At 36.8% G+C, this 19,072-nt stretch overlaps 1 protein-coding gene across 2 annotated transcripts in view; it reads right to left on the bottom strand.

The window, feature by feature from the left end:
* The window catches only part of IL1RAPL1 (interleukin 1 receptor accessory protein like 1), a 1,348,418-nt gene that overhangs the window by 48,175 nt on the left and 1,281,171 nt on the right, over positions 1-19,072 (bottom strand). For both annotated transcript variants that reach the window (XM_038587125.1, XM_038587126.1), the window contains 2 exons: positions 10,078-10,210; positions 7,819-7,964 (listed from right to left, as the gene is read on the bottom strand). In XM_038587125.1, coding sequence (XP_038443053.1) covers positions 7,819-7,964; positions 10,078-10,210 — 279 coding nt within the window. The remainder of the gene's footprint in view (positions 1-7,818; positions 7,965-10,077; positions 10,211-19,072) is intronic.

Genomic DNA, 19,072 nt, shown 5'->3' with positions numbered 1-19,072 from the left:
ACTGGGATCAACAGACATTTGAAAAGACATTCCAGTGCTGAGGCAAAAATAAGTTGAGTTTAACCTCACTTACATCATGTATTTTATGTCTAAGGAAATAGCTCAAAAGGTTAGTTTTCAAGCCTGTAATTTTGGTGGCAATCAAATAATCTTGTTGAAATATCTATATCAAGAAACGCAGAAGTACAAAATTACTAGTATTGGACAATTTGTGCTTCTGGCATAATAGCCACCAAGTGGATTTTTTGTTTTGGCATTAGTAATCAAGAAAAAAGAGGAAAGAATTGAGGTCAGCTGTTTTGATGTCTTCTAGAACCGAGAAGCAGAGAAGCAAGAAAAATGTTACAGGCTAGAAAAAATTCTGACTGCAAAATGTCAGATCTTATCCAAGGAGAGAATTTATTAAACCTGATGGCTCTGATTTGGAAATACTATAGCAACATAACTAAAGTTCCTTAATATTTGGGCATTGCACAGGCAAGGAAGGGGAGCAGAATATACAACCTCAAACATGTTTTGTTTTGGTTTTTTTGGTATACCGATTATTTTAGGCTGATTATTTTTAAGAAACTGCAGACACAGGAGAAATTTTGTAAACAGAGAAGTTACTGTTTTGTAAAAGATATTTACATTTATAAGGGAAATCTCTGTACTGGTGTCTTCCTTGCTTAAGCCCAGGACTCTAAATGTCTAAAAACTCTTATCAATGGAGAAAGCAATGGTTTGAATCTGCATAACAACCACACTCTTAATTACTGTGTTTCTCCTGGAAATCTCCCATAACTGGTTCTCCTACGCTCAGCATCTTCTTTTCTGTAGCTGGAGATGGTATTTAGGGTGGTAGCTCAGGCCATTTCAGGGAGTTACTCAGTTTTCCTGGAAATCTCCCTTGCATACAGAAGGTATACAAATTATTAAACTTCTGTTTGTTTGTTTTTTTTACTGTTAATCTGGTTTGTTACTACAGGGAAGTCTCAGCAAAGAACCTAGAAGGGTAAAGGGGAATTTTTTTTCCTCCCCAGAGCAATAACTCAATAAAAGTGACTCTTTAGTAGATGCCTATACAGTTTTTAATGAGTCGGTGTCCTTCTGGGGAGATGTCACCACACAGAGAGGTAGAAGGTTTTGATATCTGGGCAAAGTTTGGCTTTTCCATATTTTGAAGTCAGTGATCAAAGATGTCAGATGTTGAGCCCGGAAAGAGGCTTAAACAGTTCTGTGATCTTACTGTATCTCTCAGTAAATAAATGCACTAGGTAAATACTAACAAGGATAGGCGCATATATTCCAAAAATGATTCGTTACGAAAAGGGATAAGGAGTCCACTGGGTCTAAATTCATCCGGCTTTAAAACAATGCATCCTAAATGATGTACACGTTAATTACATTACTAAAGATATTCTGGGGACTAGGGAGTTTATTGAGCAAGTCTAATTTCTATTGATTACATTCTTTGGAGGGAGAGAGAAAGTGTGTGTGTGCAAGAAATAAAATGGGATTGAGAGGGAATAGAGAAAACGTAGATGCTTATCATTATTAACTAGTGCTGGTCTCTGAGATAGTATACTTTGCTACTTCCCAAACTACTTCATGATGAATGGATTGCCATATCATTGTAATCATTGTATCTAAACATAACCATTCACAACAGGATTGTTAATGAACATTCCCTTAATGTGACAGTTTCAAAGCTAAACATTCCCTAAAAGCACAATTCTATATTAGGAATGCTTAATATCAAAGCAATTTAAAAAGTTGATGGTGGCATTTCAAATTATACTGGTTTTTATTTCCTGTTCATTTAATTTTATGAGTGCCAGACACATAGTAGGTTCTTAATGATGATCATTAAATGCATGAATAAATGAATGAAGCTGACTTCTAGGACAGCATATTTAAATTCAAGTAAATCTGTGATAAAGTAAAATATGGAATCAACGGAGCTGGAGCTAAAGCTGGCCATTTTAATACCAGATACATTAGATTTAAACATGAGATTTGCGGGAATTTTTAATGAACACATCATTATCACATCCTAAATTACCCAGAGTATCATGTAGTTGGAGAAGAGAAAGCATGTAATGGCTGTTAACATTTACTAGGAGATAAGTATGTGTCCGACATTGTGATACCTATTGACACACAGTGGCTTATTTAATCTTCATAACTATTTTATATGGTAGTTAGTATCATTATTCCCATTTTATAGAAGAGAAATTTGAGGCTCACAGAGATGAGGTGATGTGACCAAAAGAGTGGGGCCGGACACTTGGTTCCTGGACCTGTTTTACCGACTATAGTCATATTAGTTGTACTATTAAATTAGCTCCACATTCTATTATGTCTCTACTCAATTATGCTTTATGTAGCTCTCAACCATCAATCATTAACTTTGCCTGTTTCATCCCTAATCTCTAATTGTAGAGACCTCACGGAGACTGGAAGGGTAACATTTATTTTGAGGTATCTGATCATACCAGGTCCCAAATAGTGCCTCATTGTCCGAAAGAATGCTCTCCCTGGGCTCAACAGGGCAAGGCAGCTTGGAGAATGCTCCCAGCCTTCTTGATGGGCTGTCCTTCTGATTATAAAGTTTTCTGTGTTTCAAAATCAGTGTCTCAGACATTCGCTTACTGCACATTGGGTGCATTGGACAAGTTTAAATTTGGTAACAATTACGCAGTTAGTAAATGGACAGTTGGCTTTTGAATGCATAGCATTGCTGCAGAGTCCACACCCTCAACCATGAAGCTGCTTTGCTCCATATAGTCGACATGTCCACACTGTGAGGCCATCCAGAGTTAGAGTATGGAGAAAAAACACAGTTGAGTGGACATTTAAGACTGCCTGATGGGTGCAAGAGTGATTAGGTCTGAGGCAAGAGCAATTGCTGCTGGGCACTGATCTGAAGAATCCTTTGTGTCAGGGAAATGGAAAACAAACAAACAAAAAATGGAGGGAATAGTAAAGGTCAGAATTTTGGAGGGAAAATGAAGGTAAAGGTCAGTGTTGGATACATGTCAAGTCAGGCAGCAGCAATTAGAAACCTGAGCAAAAGCATTTGGGTATAAGGTTCAGAGACTGAAATATGAAATGCAATCACATGTGGGCAACAGTGGGAACAAGAAATAACGCAGAATGGAATGTGCCAGCTCTGTGCTTTGGCTCTTTTCCAAGGAAGCTTGTCAGGTCAAGGGCTAGAGTGAGGACCATAAAGGCCTGGGGCCTTGCCTATTCATTCTTTATCTCTCAGTCACTGCACAGCTTAGTTCTCTGTAGAGTACAGGAAATATACCCCTGCTGCATATCTGACATGATCTTAACTGTCCAAGTGCCTTCCCTGGCTGCAGGGATCTACAATTTTGAATAGTCCCATAGAAACTTTTTTTAAGACCTATTTTTTAAAGTAATCTCTGTATCCAACATGGGGCTCGAACCCACAACCCCGAGATCTTTGATGGAGAGTCACACACTCCACTCACTGAGGCAGCCAGGTGCCCCTCATAGAAACTTTTTCAATGGTCAAATTTCCTAGGGAATTTTCAGCCAGTGTTTGTGGAAGTAAGATTTTTTTTTTTAAAGATAAAAGGCTGGTCCAAAATCTAACCTAGTTTGATCCTAGCTGAATTATTCATTGTAGTAGCCTCTCAGCATTGGAATGCTGAGAATACTTAGTTGATACATGTGAGTGACATCTCAAAGAATCCGTAAGAAGGGGAGCAGGTTTTGCGGTCCCCAAATATGCCACTCTGGCAGGAGGACTATTTTGAGCTGAAGGCAGTCAAGACCCAGCAGACTCAAGAAACACTTTGACCTCTCCCTTAACTACCTAAATGAATTTAGATAGGGGACCTGGCCCAGAAAGAAATCTATTACTTAGGATAACTTTGTATGCAGAGTCCTGACTAGGGTAGAGCAAACGACTTATCCCCAAACATGGACTCTTCTTATGGGCCTGTGAATCAGCCTCTTCTCCTTTGAGGCTCCAGGCCCCTGGGCCACTCTAGCTCAGGAGGGCATACAAGCCTCAACTGCCCAACTTGTCCTTGAATCTCATATCTCTAGGGCTCCCATATATATGAAATTAAATTTTTCTCCTGTTAATCAGTCTTATGTCAATTTAATTATTAGACCAGCCAAAGAATCTAGAAAGGAAGAAAGGAAAGGTTTTCTGCCTTAACACATACCACCCAGTGGGGAGGCTCTGACATAATTTTTGGTATATCAACAATACTGAGCAAAAGGTAATGGTGGAGGAAAAAATGCTTAAGTAACTTGCACCAAGCTATGTCCTGGAAAGTTCACCCATCAGAGGAACTGATAATTGTGGTTTGCAAGGTCTGTATTCATCAAATACTTTAACATAGGTCTTTAGAGAGGTTTTCAAATGAAAGACTTTGAAGGCCTATAAGATAAGTTAAGGGATTTATGAATAAGTGGCAAAAAATATGATTAATAGTGACATCTTCCAGTTCCTTCTCTGAGCTTTAGTCTTCTGAGGGCTATAGCAATTCATCTGATAGTTACATAACTGCTAGTGTGACAATAATTTCTTTCAGGAATGCTATGATCAAAGACCAAAACTATAAGCTATGTGCTGTGCTTTGATCTTCTGACCCTTGCAGGGCTGGGGAACTTGCAGCTATGCCACCTGTTAACCGAAGTCCTTTCTAAGATGATTTGGATAGACCATTCCCCATGATTATAAGCATCTCAAGGGCAGGAGATTGCAGGCCTTGCTGCTTTTGTGAATTGATGACTCATGGGCTGCAGTTCCCTTAGAAGGAAGGCACACATTAACTTTAAAAGGGACTTTTGGAGTATATAATCTTGAATAACATGTTTAGGCTTCTAAAGCTTTTATTTTACTAAAAACAAAATGCTCTTAGTATAAAGACATATTTGAAAACCATTGTGGATCTAGGCATTAAAGACTGCTCCAACATTGGCCACAACTTTCTCCTTCATGTTTAGGGAATCAGACAGTCTTGGGCAAGTTTTTCAAACAATTTTCTTGATTCTTCAAACATCTATTTTTGTAGTACTGGAGGCTTTTGTAGCCATGGGCAACTTAACCTTAAGCTACACATTCTAAAAATAGCCTGGCTGTGTTTGACCCTTCCTGGCTGTGTACCTATCTGTAAGAACAGAGCTTTAATAGTTTATCCTCCTTAGATACATTCATTTTCCTCCTTTTCTCCATATGATCGCTTAGGGGCTGAGGGCAGGGTGCCCCAAGATGGGCCATTTTGGCATGCAGATTATTCTGAGTTGAAGGCATTCAAGACCCTGTGGGCTCAAGAGGAACTTTTGCCCTTCCCTTAACTTCATAGAAGGCTTGAAATTGAGGGTCTTTCCCAGAATAAGGGTTATTAGCAGAGATAAGTGTTATCTGAGTGATCCATCTGTATAGCAGGGTAAACATCTAATTACCAAACATCTGTTCTTACCATCTTGTGGATCATACTCCTTTCCTCTGAAGCCGCAGACCCCTTCCCCCTTGTCCTTATTTCAGGAAGACATATGCCTGACCGTCTTTGGAATTTCCATGTCCGTGTGGATTCCCCATATGGACACTATTAAATTTGATTTCCTCCCATTAATCTGTCTCACGTCAATTTGATTCTTAATTCAGGTAGAAGGACCCTTAAGGGTACAGGAATTCTTGCTCCCTGACAATCAATAATTGACTGTTACTCCTACCTTGTCCTAAAAAGAAATAAGTGTTGTTCAAGTGAACAGATTTTTATATGTGCCCTCTATCCTCTCTCCACTCTTCCCCTTCTTGAGAAATAATTCAGACTCTTTAATTAAAGCATATTCAAGAGACTGATCAAGATGGTGGAAGTATTGTATCCATAGAAAGGAAGAAGTTAAAAAAGAAACTAAACAAGTAGAATCTGAGGAAGTAAAGGTCCAGGAGGACCATGGTGATAGTCAACAAACTTTTGAAGGGCTTTTTTGGGAAAGAGAGATTAAAAGCGTAGAACTGTGGTCAAGGGGTAGACAGACAGTGAAATAGGGATGCTTTCTAATAGTTAGGTTTTTCCAGAGATAGAATTGGTTTCCTTGAGAGGGAATGTGATCCAGTACACTTAGGAGCATGTTATGGAATGGTTCAATTACACAACATTTGAGTTGCTTCCAAACCTGGTAAGCTATTTCTGTCCTGTTATATGTATAATATTTCTATTCTCAATTCCTTCATTGACTATATATGTTAAGTTACAGAGAGAAACAATCATTGCTACCTGTTCTTACCTTTTCCTTCTACTCACATCTCCCACAGGTAGACTATTTTAATACTATAGTCTCCTGACAACAGAAGTGTCTGTTTTAATAGCTTTTAGTAACATTATTCAAAGGGAATCTATTGCCCAATAAAGAGGAGGGGGACAGTCTTCAATGTTCTCTTTCTTTTTCAACCTCAAAGTGCCTAGGATTAAACATGTGCTTTGAAATTAAAATCATAAATTTGCTGAGTAAGAGAACACCAAGTGTGCTTGTTCCCAAAGCTGGAAAGTTTTCACTTAGCATAATGTAGGAAAAAAGCCATTTTTCTCTTGTAATGTACATCAAAAATTTCTGCAATGAAAGCGAGGCTCCAAGTTCACAACTGTCTTGTTAAAAAAGAAAAAAACAAAAAGCTCAAACTGGAGTCATTTCCCTCCCTTCCCCAACAGGAAACCAAGACTTAATTACAGTTTTGACCTATCTCAGGCATGTGACCTTTTAAAGGTCAATCTGAAATTTCCTGATCAGCACAAGTGAGTTCATCTGCATGGTAAACAAAACAAAACAAAACAAAACAAAACAAAACAAAACAAAACACCCTGGCCTTTCCCTGTCCTCCACCCCTGGAAAGTGTCCAGGCTTGACCCAATCTTTTCGTTTTTTTTTAAATTCTTTCTTTTGTTAATGACTTCTTGCCCCACCCTCTTTCCTATAAAAATCTTCCATTTTGTGCAACTACTCAGAGCTGCCCAATTCATGAGTCATTTAATGAAGTCAATTAGATCTTCAAATTTACTCAGTTGAATTTTGTTTTTTAATAGTCTCCAATGTGAAACAGTTATATATATATATATATTTATACATATGTTTAACTCTGTGCCTACCGTGTTGGGGCTGCTGTGGAATCAGATTTAGTGCAGCAGATATGTACTCAACCACAATCTATCTTCCTTGAATTATTACTAATGAATAATAATTGAATGATAATTATTTGATGACTAATTAACAAATTACTGTTAATTATGGGAAGATACTACACATGTAAAAGTTATCCAAGGAAGAAAAAAAATGTCAAGAAGTACTGCAATGGGGAATCAATCAGACAGCTAATGCTAAAGGAAGAACCTTCAAATAAAGAACACAATCTTTGACTTAAAATTTCCCATTATTTTTGATTGGTTTGCCAATTTCTAACAATAAACAGCATTTAACTTCATTTCACTTGTGTACAGGCTCTGTACCAAGCTCTTCACATTTCTTGTCTTCTTTCATCTTTAAAACACACTTAAGAGTTGCCATCATCATTTCCCTGTTGTCAAGTATCAGGAAACTGAAGCTTAGGGAAGTGAGATACCATCCCCAAGGTTCTAGATTTGGTGGTAAAGCCCAGCAAGGGATCCATATTTGACTCTAGAGCTTGAGTTAGTCACGCATCCACTGTGTTATCTGCTAAGATGGCCCTGCTATTGTGATTATTTTATTTAGGATAAAGTGATATGGAAAAACAGAATATGCTTTTGGTTCCCAATTCTTTCCCTCCCATTATAGGTTCAGGACTACTCAGGCTTAGAAGGTGACACTCACCTCGTTTGTGAAGGAGAACGCTGGCATGCCGACGTCCATTTCCATTTTCAACATAACAGGAGTAATTTCCCAAGTCACCTTCTTCTACAGAGTCCACAATTAATGAGATGGAAACTTCCTGTTCCCCGAGATGCTCTTTGAGAATTCTAAAATATAAAGCAAAACGAAACAAAAAACCCCACACAAACATACACAGACATGAAAAGGAAAAAAAAAATTAGATCAATCTGAATCTGAGGTGAAAATACCTATAGCATCTGTGCTTCAAATTTGGCTACGGATTGATGCTATCTTAATTAAATTATATCATGCGCTTTTCCTCTTCATGTCTAATGAGGAAGCTTGTTTTTGGAGATGCTAATGAAGTTGCAGTTAATTATCTCTCTTAGCAGGACAATCACACTGTCATAATAAGAGGTGAGAAAGACCTTGAAGACAAGTTTACAAACTGATTTCCCTTTAAGAAATAAGATATAGTAAAGGTGAGAGAAGAAATTTTAATGACTTAGGCTGGGGGACTAATTATATAGATTGTTAGTTTTTTTTCTTTAAAGAAAGGAAAAATAGAAAATTTCCGAGCTAGTTTGACATTTTGGTTGAAAGCTCCGGCTTGGATTTTTTTTTTTAATGATACAAATTAATTGCCTATTTTAAGAGAAATATGAAATTATAAATCCGTAGACTAAATGTTCTGATGAAGTGTTTAATTCTGACATTAAATGAATAGTAAACACTAACCTCACTGTCAAAGGTTTTTGTGATCTTTCAGAGCGAATGGAAAACCTTAAAGTGAGGCTCTCTTTCCCTGCTTGCAAGGGTTTCACCTCCATCCTCCCATTTGTTTGGTAACTCATGTCTGCACAATACTTCCTAATGTAGAATTAAAGAAATATACCTTCCTAGGCCCTTTCTTGAGCACTTGCAAAAAGAGAGAGAGGGTGAAAATTAGGAGGTTTATTGTCCTTCTTTAACTTTAATATCTCGAAGTACATGAGTAAAAAATAATAGTGAAGTTATAAATATGAAAAATGGCCCAGGAACATTTTAGTACATATTGGAGAATTGTCCGTCTGGGCATTTCCAAACCCAGGTGGAGTGCAATATTCTTGTGTATTTGTCGCCAGGAAGAAGATCCCAGTAGAAATAACCTTATATGACAGTTTTATATGTTTTTAATATCACAGATCTTTTTCACTTATACCTTTGATCAGGTTATAAAAGTCCTTGAATTTAGGAGGAGGAGCCTTATATATACTCATATATACCCAGAAGATGTAAACTTTAGATGGGAAAATGTTTACGCATGATCAGCATTTTGATTCAGTTATAACTTAATTATTATTTATATGCTTGCTTACTTATACTATGATTAAAAATGAGTATCTATGTCCAAGCATAATTTTTTTTTAAATTTTTTTTTTAAATTTATTTATGATAGGCACACAGTGAGAGAGAGAGAGGCAGAGACACAGGCAGAGGGAGAAGCAGGCTCCATGCACCGGGAGCCCGACGTGGGATTCGATCCCGGGTCTCCAGGATCGCGCCCTGGGCCAAAGGCAGGCGCCAAACCGCTGCGCCACCCAGGGATCCCCCTGTCCAAGCATAATTTTAGTCATGATCAAATACCTGAATACTTAAAAGTAAATGAACAAATAAGTTTTTTTAAAGAGGTTTAAACATTATGCCCTCAAAATGGATGGTATTTTTTAATGGTTATCCTTTATCATTCCCACTATATTAATATTTAGACCTTAAAGTCAGGCAAAAAAAGACAATTAAAACATTTTGTATATCCTTTATCATTCCTATCAAATGCTTTATAATCCACTTGATGGCTCAAATATGTAAAAACATAAAAGGAAAACGACAGAGTTTGTATTTGGTCGAGTCCTAGTACCTTGTTAATATTTCCTCTTGACAATATTTTTAAAAAAGCTCTTATAAACAAAAGGCACAATTTCACATTTTCCATATTTGATGGTACTTTTGGTCTGTCTCATACACAGTGTATTCCTTAGTGAAAAACGCCTTTCTATATCCCTTAAATTCTTTGCACACGGCATTCATGTTTTGTAACACAGTCTCTTAACAGTGTTTTGTCTCTTTGCCATTCAATGTTGAGATGTTTTTATTATGATGGTAACCACCCCCAAATAAACCCCACCAAAACTCCCTTTACGTTCCTTTAGCTCACTTTCTATTCGCTAACAGAGCAAACATTAACTTGACTGTACAAGTTAAAAGAAAAAATTATTTTACCTAATGTCACTTTCCCAAACTCGATTTTCATCCAGATCTTCAATAAACTTCTCTCCTTTCATCCAATAAATTAAAGGACTGACATCTCCACTGTACCCAAAGAAAGCTCTGCAGGTTAGATTAGCTGAGTCACCTGCAGAGAGAAGTGATGGACATGGGTTATAAAACTATTTGTACACTCTTATTTTAGGCAAACTGGCAGGTAACATTTTAAGCACTTCATTGATTTAACGAAACATTTACCTAAAATGTTTTTTCAGCTATTTTTAATCTTTGTCAAATTTATAGAATATGTGCTTTTGACAGCTTAATGAAATGGGAGTTACTTATAAGATTTTGAAGAAGATTGGTCAGCTATTTTAGAGAAGGTTCTTCCCGTTATGCTTGCCTCATGTTTTTACACAATTAGATTTAGGTTATGAATTATTGGGAATGATACCACAGAGGTGATGTGCTCTTCTCAAAGTATGATATCAGAGGGTAAATAATGTTAGTAATTATAAGATTTCACAGGGCAGGTAGAAGGTGTTTCTCAGTCCTGACTGGAAAATCGAAAGGAGACAAAATCTTTGGAAGGGAAAGAAAAGGAACTGTAAATCCAGGATCCCTTAAAAATGTTATTAAAAAAATCTTTACTGGATATGGAATAAGGTTCTAATTAAGGAAACCAACATATGCTCAGGTAGAAAAGCATATTTAAAAAAATGAACAACTCATGAGAATAAATTCTTGAGATTTTTTATTAGATGTAAAATCAATGATGTTACTGTGGAGATTAGTTTCTTTCAACATGCTACTCAGGAGAGATCATTGTAATGATGAATACAGATTGGTTGATTACTTAATAAGGTAAGTGGAGGTCCCTGATTAAAAGGCAGAAATAAATTTAATGCTTGCAAAAGTAAGGCTTATTTCTGGACAGGTTATGCCATTTTGCAAACACCTGGTTTCTCCAAGCCTTAGCTGGCATTAAAGAACTGAAATATTCCAGTACATACTAGTTTTAAGGTCCTGTTGCCTCCAAGTGGAGCGACAAAATGGGCGATGAGATGGGGAGCCATAAGGGCCTACTCCAGCTTGGATTGAGGCAAGGAACCTCTTAGTGTATACAGAGTGCCAAGGCGAGTTGCCCCAAGATGGGCCACTTCAGCATACTGAGTATTTTAAATAAAAATTACTTAAGAGACAGCCCGTACAAGGATGACATTTAGACCCTCCTCTGTCTCCCTGAAAGCACAAAATGAATCTCCTATGTGAAAAGTACCCTCTTTGTACCAGGAAGTAAATAAGACACCCTTATCACCAGATTCAGGGAATTTAGAGCAGAGAGGGCTGTAAAAACAACCCTTGTTACTTTTTACCAATGTTCTACTGCAGCCCAAATTCTCTTTAGAATTCCTTACTAACTCAAGCTCTCAAAGTTATTTTTTCTTTGGCCTGTCAATTTCTCACAGATTTATTGCTTCTTTGTCTAAAAAGCATAAAAACTGCCTGCCTTGGACATTTCTTTAGGAATCAATTTCATTATTGGGCCTCCATGAGCATGTAATAAAACCTTGGGCTTTTTCTCCTGTAAATCCATCTCATATCAATTCTTAGTCCAGCTGGAAGACCTTGAGTGGTAGAGGAAGAATTTTTCCTTCCCCTCAGGTACTATGAGAGGGGCTGAAAACCATGATACCTTTGCTGGCATCTGAAGCAAGCAAATTTTCTGAATTTCATAAATTCTTGAGAAGAGTCTAAAGGACAACTAAATGACCTTAAAGTGCAAAGAAGGAGAGTCCTAAAGACTGGAAACCTCAGAGCTAAGCTCTGAAATTGTGCTTACGAGTGATTGCATGAGTATGTCTACTTGCAGATGACATAGCTCATAAAGGGTTATATCCAAAATAGATAAATAAAGAACTTATAGAACTCAAAACTCCCCCCAAAAATAATCCAATTTAAAAATGGGCAGAAGACACCAATAGACATTTTTTCCAAGAAGACATACAGATGGCCAAAAGACACATGAAAAGATGTTCAACACCACTCATCATCAGGGAAATGCAAATCAAAACTTCAATGAGCTATCACCTCACACCTGTCAGAATGGCTAAAATTAACAACACAAGAAACAAGAAGTGTTGGCATGGATGTGGAGAAAGGGGAATGCTCTTGGACTGTTGATGGGAATGCAAACTGATGCAGCCACTCTAGAAAATAGTACGGAGGTTCCTCAAAAAGTTAAAAATAGAAATGCCAGCAATTGCACCACTAGGTATTTACCCAAAGAATATAAAAATACTAATTCAAAGGAATATATGCACACCAATGTTCCCTTTGACGATAAAGATGTGGAATATGTATATATATATTCATATTAACATATATATGAATATTAGTTATAAAAGAATGACATCTTGCCATTTGCAATCACATGGATGGAGCTAGAGAGTATTATGATAAGCAAAATAACTCAGAGAAAGACAAATACTATATGATTTCACTCATATGTGGAATTTAAGAAAGGAAACAAACGTGGATGGAACTAGAGGGTATTATGCTGAGCGAAGTAAGTCAATCAGAGAAGGACAAACATTATATAGTCTCATTCATTTGGGGAATATAAAAAAATAGTGAAAGGGAATAAAAGGGAAAGGAGAGAAAATGAGTGGGAAATATCCGAGAGGGTGACAGAACATGAGAGACACCTAATTCTGGGAAACGAACAAGGGGTACTGGAAAGGGAGGTGGGCGGAGGGTTGGGGTGACTGAGTGATGGGCACTGAGGGGGGCACTTGACGGGATGAGCAGTGGGTGATATGCTATATGTTGGCAAAAGGAACTCCAATAAAAAAATAATAAAAAAATAAAAATCTTTTACTCAAGACAAAAAAAAAAAAAAGGAAACAAACAATAATAGGGGGAATAAAAGAGAGTAAAACCAAGAAATAGACTCTTAATTATGGAAAACAAACTGATGGTTACCAGAGAGGAGGTGGCTGAGGAGATGGCAGAAAGAGGTGATGGGGATTAAAGAGTGAACTTGTGATGAGCACTGGGTGTTATGGAAGTGTTGAATCACTAAATTGTACACCTGAAATTAATATACTGTATGCTAACTAATTGGAGTTCAAATAAAAACTTTTAAAAATCCTATTCTCCAAGCTCTACAATAAGAACATTTTTATTGAATAAAATTAATATTATCTTAATTATATCCATTGTGTAAGAATGATTCATAAATAAATTCTTGCTTATCTAATATTTCTAAGATGGCACGATATAGCCTTTGCCTTTTATCTTTGTTTATGTCAGCATGTTCTCCAAGTAAGCGATTCCTGGTGGATTTTGAACCTGTATACAATAGTCATCATTAGTGACAAGATAGGGAAAATCCAGAAAATGTCTACAAGCTTTTAAGAGGCAAAATGGGGCTCCAAGTAGGTTCCTTTATTATTAATTTTTGTATATAAATGTTTCCTAAATATTTCAATACATAACCCTCCTTCCTTGGAGAATATTTACGTTACAAAATGGATAATTGAATGTCAATCTTATTGACTGGAAATCAACTGTGGATTTCTATGGGAAGTGTCAATCCAATGTTACAAAACAATTTTTTAAAATTTTTATTTATTTATGATAGTCACAGAGAGAGAGAGAGAGGCAGAGACACAGGCAGAGGGAGAAGCAGGCTCCATGCACCCGGAGCCCGACGTGGAATTCGATCCCGGGTCTCCAGGATCGCGCCCTGGGCCAAAGGCAGGCGCTAAACCGCTGCGCCACCCAGGGATCCCCACAAAACAATTTTAAACCTAATATTCTTTGCCTTCCCTTTTCATACATTCGCCAGCTTTTATGCAATTGACCTACCTGTTACAGTGTCAAGGCAGTCATGTATTCAAAATGTAAATCTCAAAATACTACCTGGTGTGGTGATTAATATCACATGCCAACAGAACCAACAGATATTACAGAGTTTTAAATTTTTATATATCAATAACTTACTTAATTTGTTTTTTAAGAGATCAAGTTTTAATTTTTAGGTGGGAGTTAGTGACTGGAACTCTTAAATAGAAATCTCCAGAAATTACCTAATTTCCCATTATAGTTATATTAAATTTGGGGGTTTATAGATAATGATCATGCCATTAGCAACTCCGCTTGATATTAGCAGAAAAGTGAATTGAATCTCTCATTGGGACCTGAATTTGTCCCTCTTGTCACAATCCTATGTTCCCAGATCAAGTGATTTTTCCATTATCTAATTCTTCATGTCTCTCATTTGCAAGCTTTGTGCTGCAATACCTAGGAAAAGGCTCCTGCACCCACATAAGAAGTGATTTGCTTTCTCAGTCATTTTTGCTCACCTGATCTTTGACTACCTACCTTGCCTTAAGGTCCAGTATTGGAGGTATCTGCAGTATTATAGGGACACTTAGGGGAACTCTATCCAGACTTGGACTGGGCTTGCTGTGGGTCAAATAGTGGAACTCATGGAAGGCATAAAAGAGGGTGGAAGGAAAAACAGAAAAGCACTCCACTCTGAGAGGAAATAGGATGAATGAAAGAATGCCAAGGAACTTTGGAGGAAATAATTAACTTCAGACTGGCTGAAGAAGCTCAGGTGTATGTGGGGGTGGAAGTGGGGAGAGGATTAGGGAGAGAGTAGAGTACTGATGAGACCAGAGCACTGGCAGCCATATCCTTCCATGTAGGCCATGTTGAAGAAGATTTGGGCCTTCCATTTAAAGGCAGGGCTAAGCTGGGGGAAGGTTTCAAGGAGGAGACTGACATAATCACATCTGAATTCTAAGGTAATCACTCTTACTGTATTTGCTAAACTGGGATTGGATCAGAGAGAATAAAGAAGGATTTAGAATGTTACAATACTTTGGGATCACATAAGAAATAGTCACTGCAAAGCTTGGATTTATTTCCACATAATTTCTTAAAAGGTGATAGCAGTGACTACAGGTCACTATGCTCTTTATCAATATGATAGGAGACCTTTCAAAGTGGAGATTAAATAGAAAGTCTGATAAGGTGGAAAACATTTTTTATTTTTATAATTTACATGCATCGGTGTGTGAGTAGGGGGAAGGGGGTGTAGATTGGGGAGTTGCCAGCAGCTTCTCAATGAAATCAGGATAGAAAGTCTGTTCTGTGAATAGATTTTTGAGTGGTTTCTCTCAATTATACCCCCTTGTGTGGCTGAACAAAAGGAGATCATGTCGCATATGCACAGCTATGCTAGCAGGAAAGGACAGGAGAAGCCCAGTGGAGCCTATCTTGAGAGAAGTGCCCCGTAAAGTCTGGCTCACACCTGAGACTACCCAACTGCCTAAGTGTTGGGGAGGAAAGTTGTGTCCACTCAGAAAGTACTTTTCTTCTGAGAAACGATGGTTCATCACATGAGTGTCAGGGAACTGTGACTTTGGGCCCCAAGTGTGTATTACCCATGTTTGAAAGCAGGAATAAAGGACTATCAGCCGTTCCTGGTAGGTCAAATAAGAACTGAGACTTGATGGAAATTCCTGGGCAGGATGAGACCTAGGGAGAGATGATGCACTTCCACCCAATAAGGGCAGGTGGAAGTTCATAAGGGCAGAGAGGAAAATAGAAGTTGGGAGATTTTACATAGGGAATTAGGCAGTTAGGAAATAGGATGAAGAAATTCAGAATAATATGACTGTGTTTATACCTTGCACTGATGAAGCAGGGCATGCCACTTACATAATAGGTTTTCAGCATTTGAGTTTTAGGGGCAGTCCATCCATGATTCATTTCACATTCTCATGCTTTTTAACATTATATTCCTTGCTTTAAATTTTCCTCATTTCCACTTCTTCCAAAAGAATGACTTGCCTTTTATAGAAATAGTAATTCTGTCTTTTCTCCTCCCATAGCCCTTGGGACATACCTGCATTTTATCATAATATATTCCTCACAATATCTGGTTTGTTTGCATGCCTAACCTAGGAACTAGAGTATTTATTCCCCAGAGGCAGAAATTACATGTGTATTTACCTTTGTATATTACTAGGACCCATTACAGTGTCTTGAATGTGTTAGGAACTCAATAAATACTTTCAAATTAATAACCTGCTTAATATCTCTTGTACTTGCATTTTCCCTTGGTTCCTTTTTTTCAAAGCTTCATTAATTAAAGGTTACATGTCTATAGCCTATCTCAGCAGGCCAAGTCTGCCTTGTAAACTAGCCTGCAACATTGCAAATGCAGAGCGTCCTCACTCAGATGTTATTTCACTTGTGGGCTGGAGCCAGTTCATACCAGCTTGTAGGAGTCAATTACTGCCATTTTCAGAAATTCTGTAAGTGGATTGTTAAACACAGTCATTATTAAATATCAAATTATAGACACTTACAATGAACTATACTGTATTATTTCTTTTAAAGATTTTATTTGAGACAGAGAGAGAGAGCGCGCATGAGCAGGGGAAGGGGGAGGGGCAGAGGGAGAAGCAGAGCCCCTGCTGAGCAGGGACCTGATGAGGGACTTGATCCCAGAACCCTGGGATCATGACTTGAGCTGAAGGCAGATGCTTAAGTGACTGAGCCACTCAGGCACCCCTTAATTATACTGTATTAAGAACAAAGGTATTAGATATTCAAAACTAAAAACTTCCTAATTATTTTGCTACATTATTCATCTACAGTATCTGTATGGCAAAAATACTATATAATTGTTTGTCACTATACATTTTTCCCAACTGCACATTTAGTGAGATTATGTTGGTAGTTTGCTATCATCCATGGTGAAAGTATTTACTCCATAAGTCGCCAAACTCTACAAATCAGGCTATGATATATTGTTTTGTTGTCTGTCTATACTTAAGACAACATGGAGAAAAAGTTAATAATGTAGATTAAAGTTAAAATTGTCATATCTATAGCTGTTAGACTGGTAAAAGCATAAACACAAAAATTCCTCTAGTATCCAAAAACTATATTCTGATTCAGCAAAAAAGTTGCTTACATCATTGATGAAAAAATAAAGTTCTGACATATATCTCCAATGTCTCTTATTTGCCAAAGTATCAAAACCACTTAGATGTCAGATTATACTTGGAGAATGAATCGTTAAACATTTACCAGCACACCACTCTCTTTAAAACTGTTCTCTCAGGGCACTTGGGTGGCTCAGTCAGTTAAGCATCTGACTTCGTTTAGGCTCAGGTCATGATCTCAGGGTCGTGAGATGGAGCATGGCATTGGGCTCCATGCCCCATGCAGAGTCGGCTTAAGATTCTTTCCCCCTTTGCTTGCACACTTGCTCGCTATTTCTTAAATGAATAAATAAATAAATAAATTCTTAAAAAAAAACCCTGTTCTCTCAAAGAAACTGCATGCATATTTTAATAGCTATATTGAGATGTAATTCACATATCAATTTATCCATGTAGTTTTTATTATATTCACAGAACCAGCAGCACAATCAACTCTAGGATACTTTCATCATTTTAGAAAGAAATCCTGAATCAAGTAGTCACTAGTCATTTCACCCTAATCGTCCCAGCCTTTGACAACCACTAATCTACTTCTCAGTGGATTTGCCTGTTTTGGACGTCTTGTATAAATGGAATCACATAGTACGTAGCCTTTTGTGTCTGGCTTCTTTTGCTTAGCTTAATGTTTTCAAGGTTCATCCATATTACAGCATATATCAATACTTTATTATTCTTTGTGGCAAATTAATATTCTATTGTATGGATATACCATATTTTGTTTTCCATTCATCAGCTGATGGACATTTACTCTTTGACTGTAATGAATAATGCTGTTTTGAATGCTCCCGTACAAATTGTGTGTGGACATAAATGATTTAATTTCTCTTGAGTGGAATCTAGAAGTAGAATTTATATCTAAAACTGGAATTGCTGTGTCATAAGATAATTCTATGTTTAAATCTTTGAGGAATTGCAAAACTGGATTTCCAAAGTGGCTATACCATTGTACATTATCACCAGCAATGTCTGAGGGTTTCAATTTTCCAAAATGCTCACCAAAACTTGTCTGTTTTTTTTTATTATAGCCATTCATTCTAGCCATTCTTCACATTCTTCAGGAGTGTGAAGTATTATGTCTTTGTGGTTCCTACCATTCATATTAAACCAAAATTTTTTATTACATGTAATTATTTTATTAATAACCAATGTTGTTCAAAATTATAAAAACTATCAGAATAAAAGGGCTTTTGTTAGACCACAGAATGTAATTGTCACCATCATACCTAAAATGTTTAATTTCCCTACTGTTGTGTTGTATATCCTCTGATGGATTTGTAATTTTACTTATGAATTTATACAAACAGACTAAATTAAAATTATCAAAGGCTTATAGTCTTTAAGAAAAACCAAAAAGAGTTATTTCCAAATGTTTAAAAGTAGACACACTTTAAACAAGAATTTAATATAAATGGGACTGACAGGATCATCTATTTTATTTTATTTTATTTTATTTTATTTTTTATTTTTTTTTTATTTTTTATTTTTTTTTGGATCATCTATTTTAAATTCAGTACAAGGGCACCTATCAGCATCATCTTTGTAAGATAATTTTTTTGCAGTTTTTCCAAAGCAATAAGACATGAAACAACAGTAAGATGCCTTAAAAGGATGATAAAAAGTATTATTTGAAGATATTGTAATTGCATACTAAACCAATTCAGAAGCACCTATATTTTTAATTTCTTTGAAGAAAGAGTTCTTTCTTTCAAACATCCAAATATAAGAAATATATAATAATCTCTCACCAGCAAAGTTTTAAAATTTGGCCTTTTGATATTACAGACTTTTGCGTTTATGTTACAAAATGTAAACATCTGTACAATTTGAGTTATTTTAGATGCAGTTTGAGTTATTCTAAAACAGAATTATATAGAAAATATATCAATATCTTGTCAAAAATATGACATCACCCCAATGAAACAAATGGAGTGCATATGGTAATGTTTAGTGAGAGGGCTATCCATCCTTTCCGTATATTT

Source organism: Canis lupus, chromosome X, assembly GCF_011100685.1.
Source record: "Canis lupus familiaris isolate Mischka breed German Shepherd chromosome X, alternate assembly UU_Cfam_GSD_1.0, whole genome shotgun sequence".
Taxonomy (NCBI): domain Eukaryota; kingdom Metazoa; phylum Chordata; class Mammalia; order Carnivora; family Canidae; genus Canis; species Canis lupus.
Note: the sequence above shows the minus strand (reverse complement) of the source record. Positions and strands in the feature narration are given on the sequence as shown.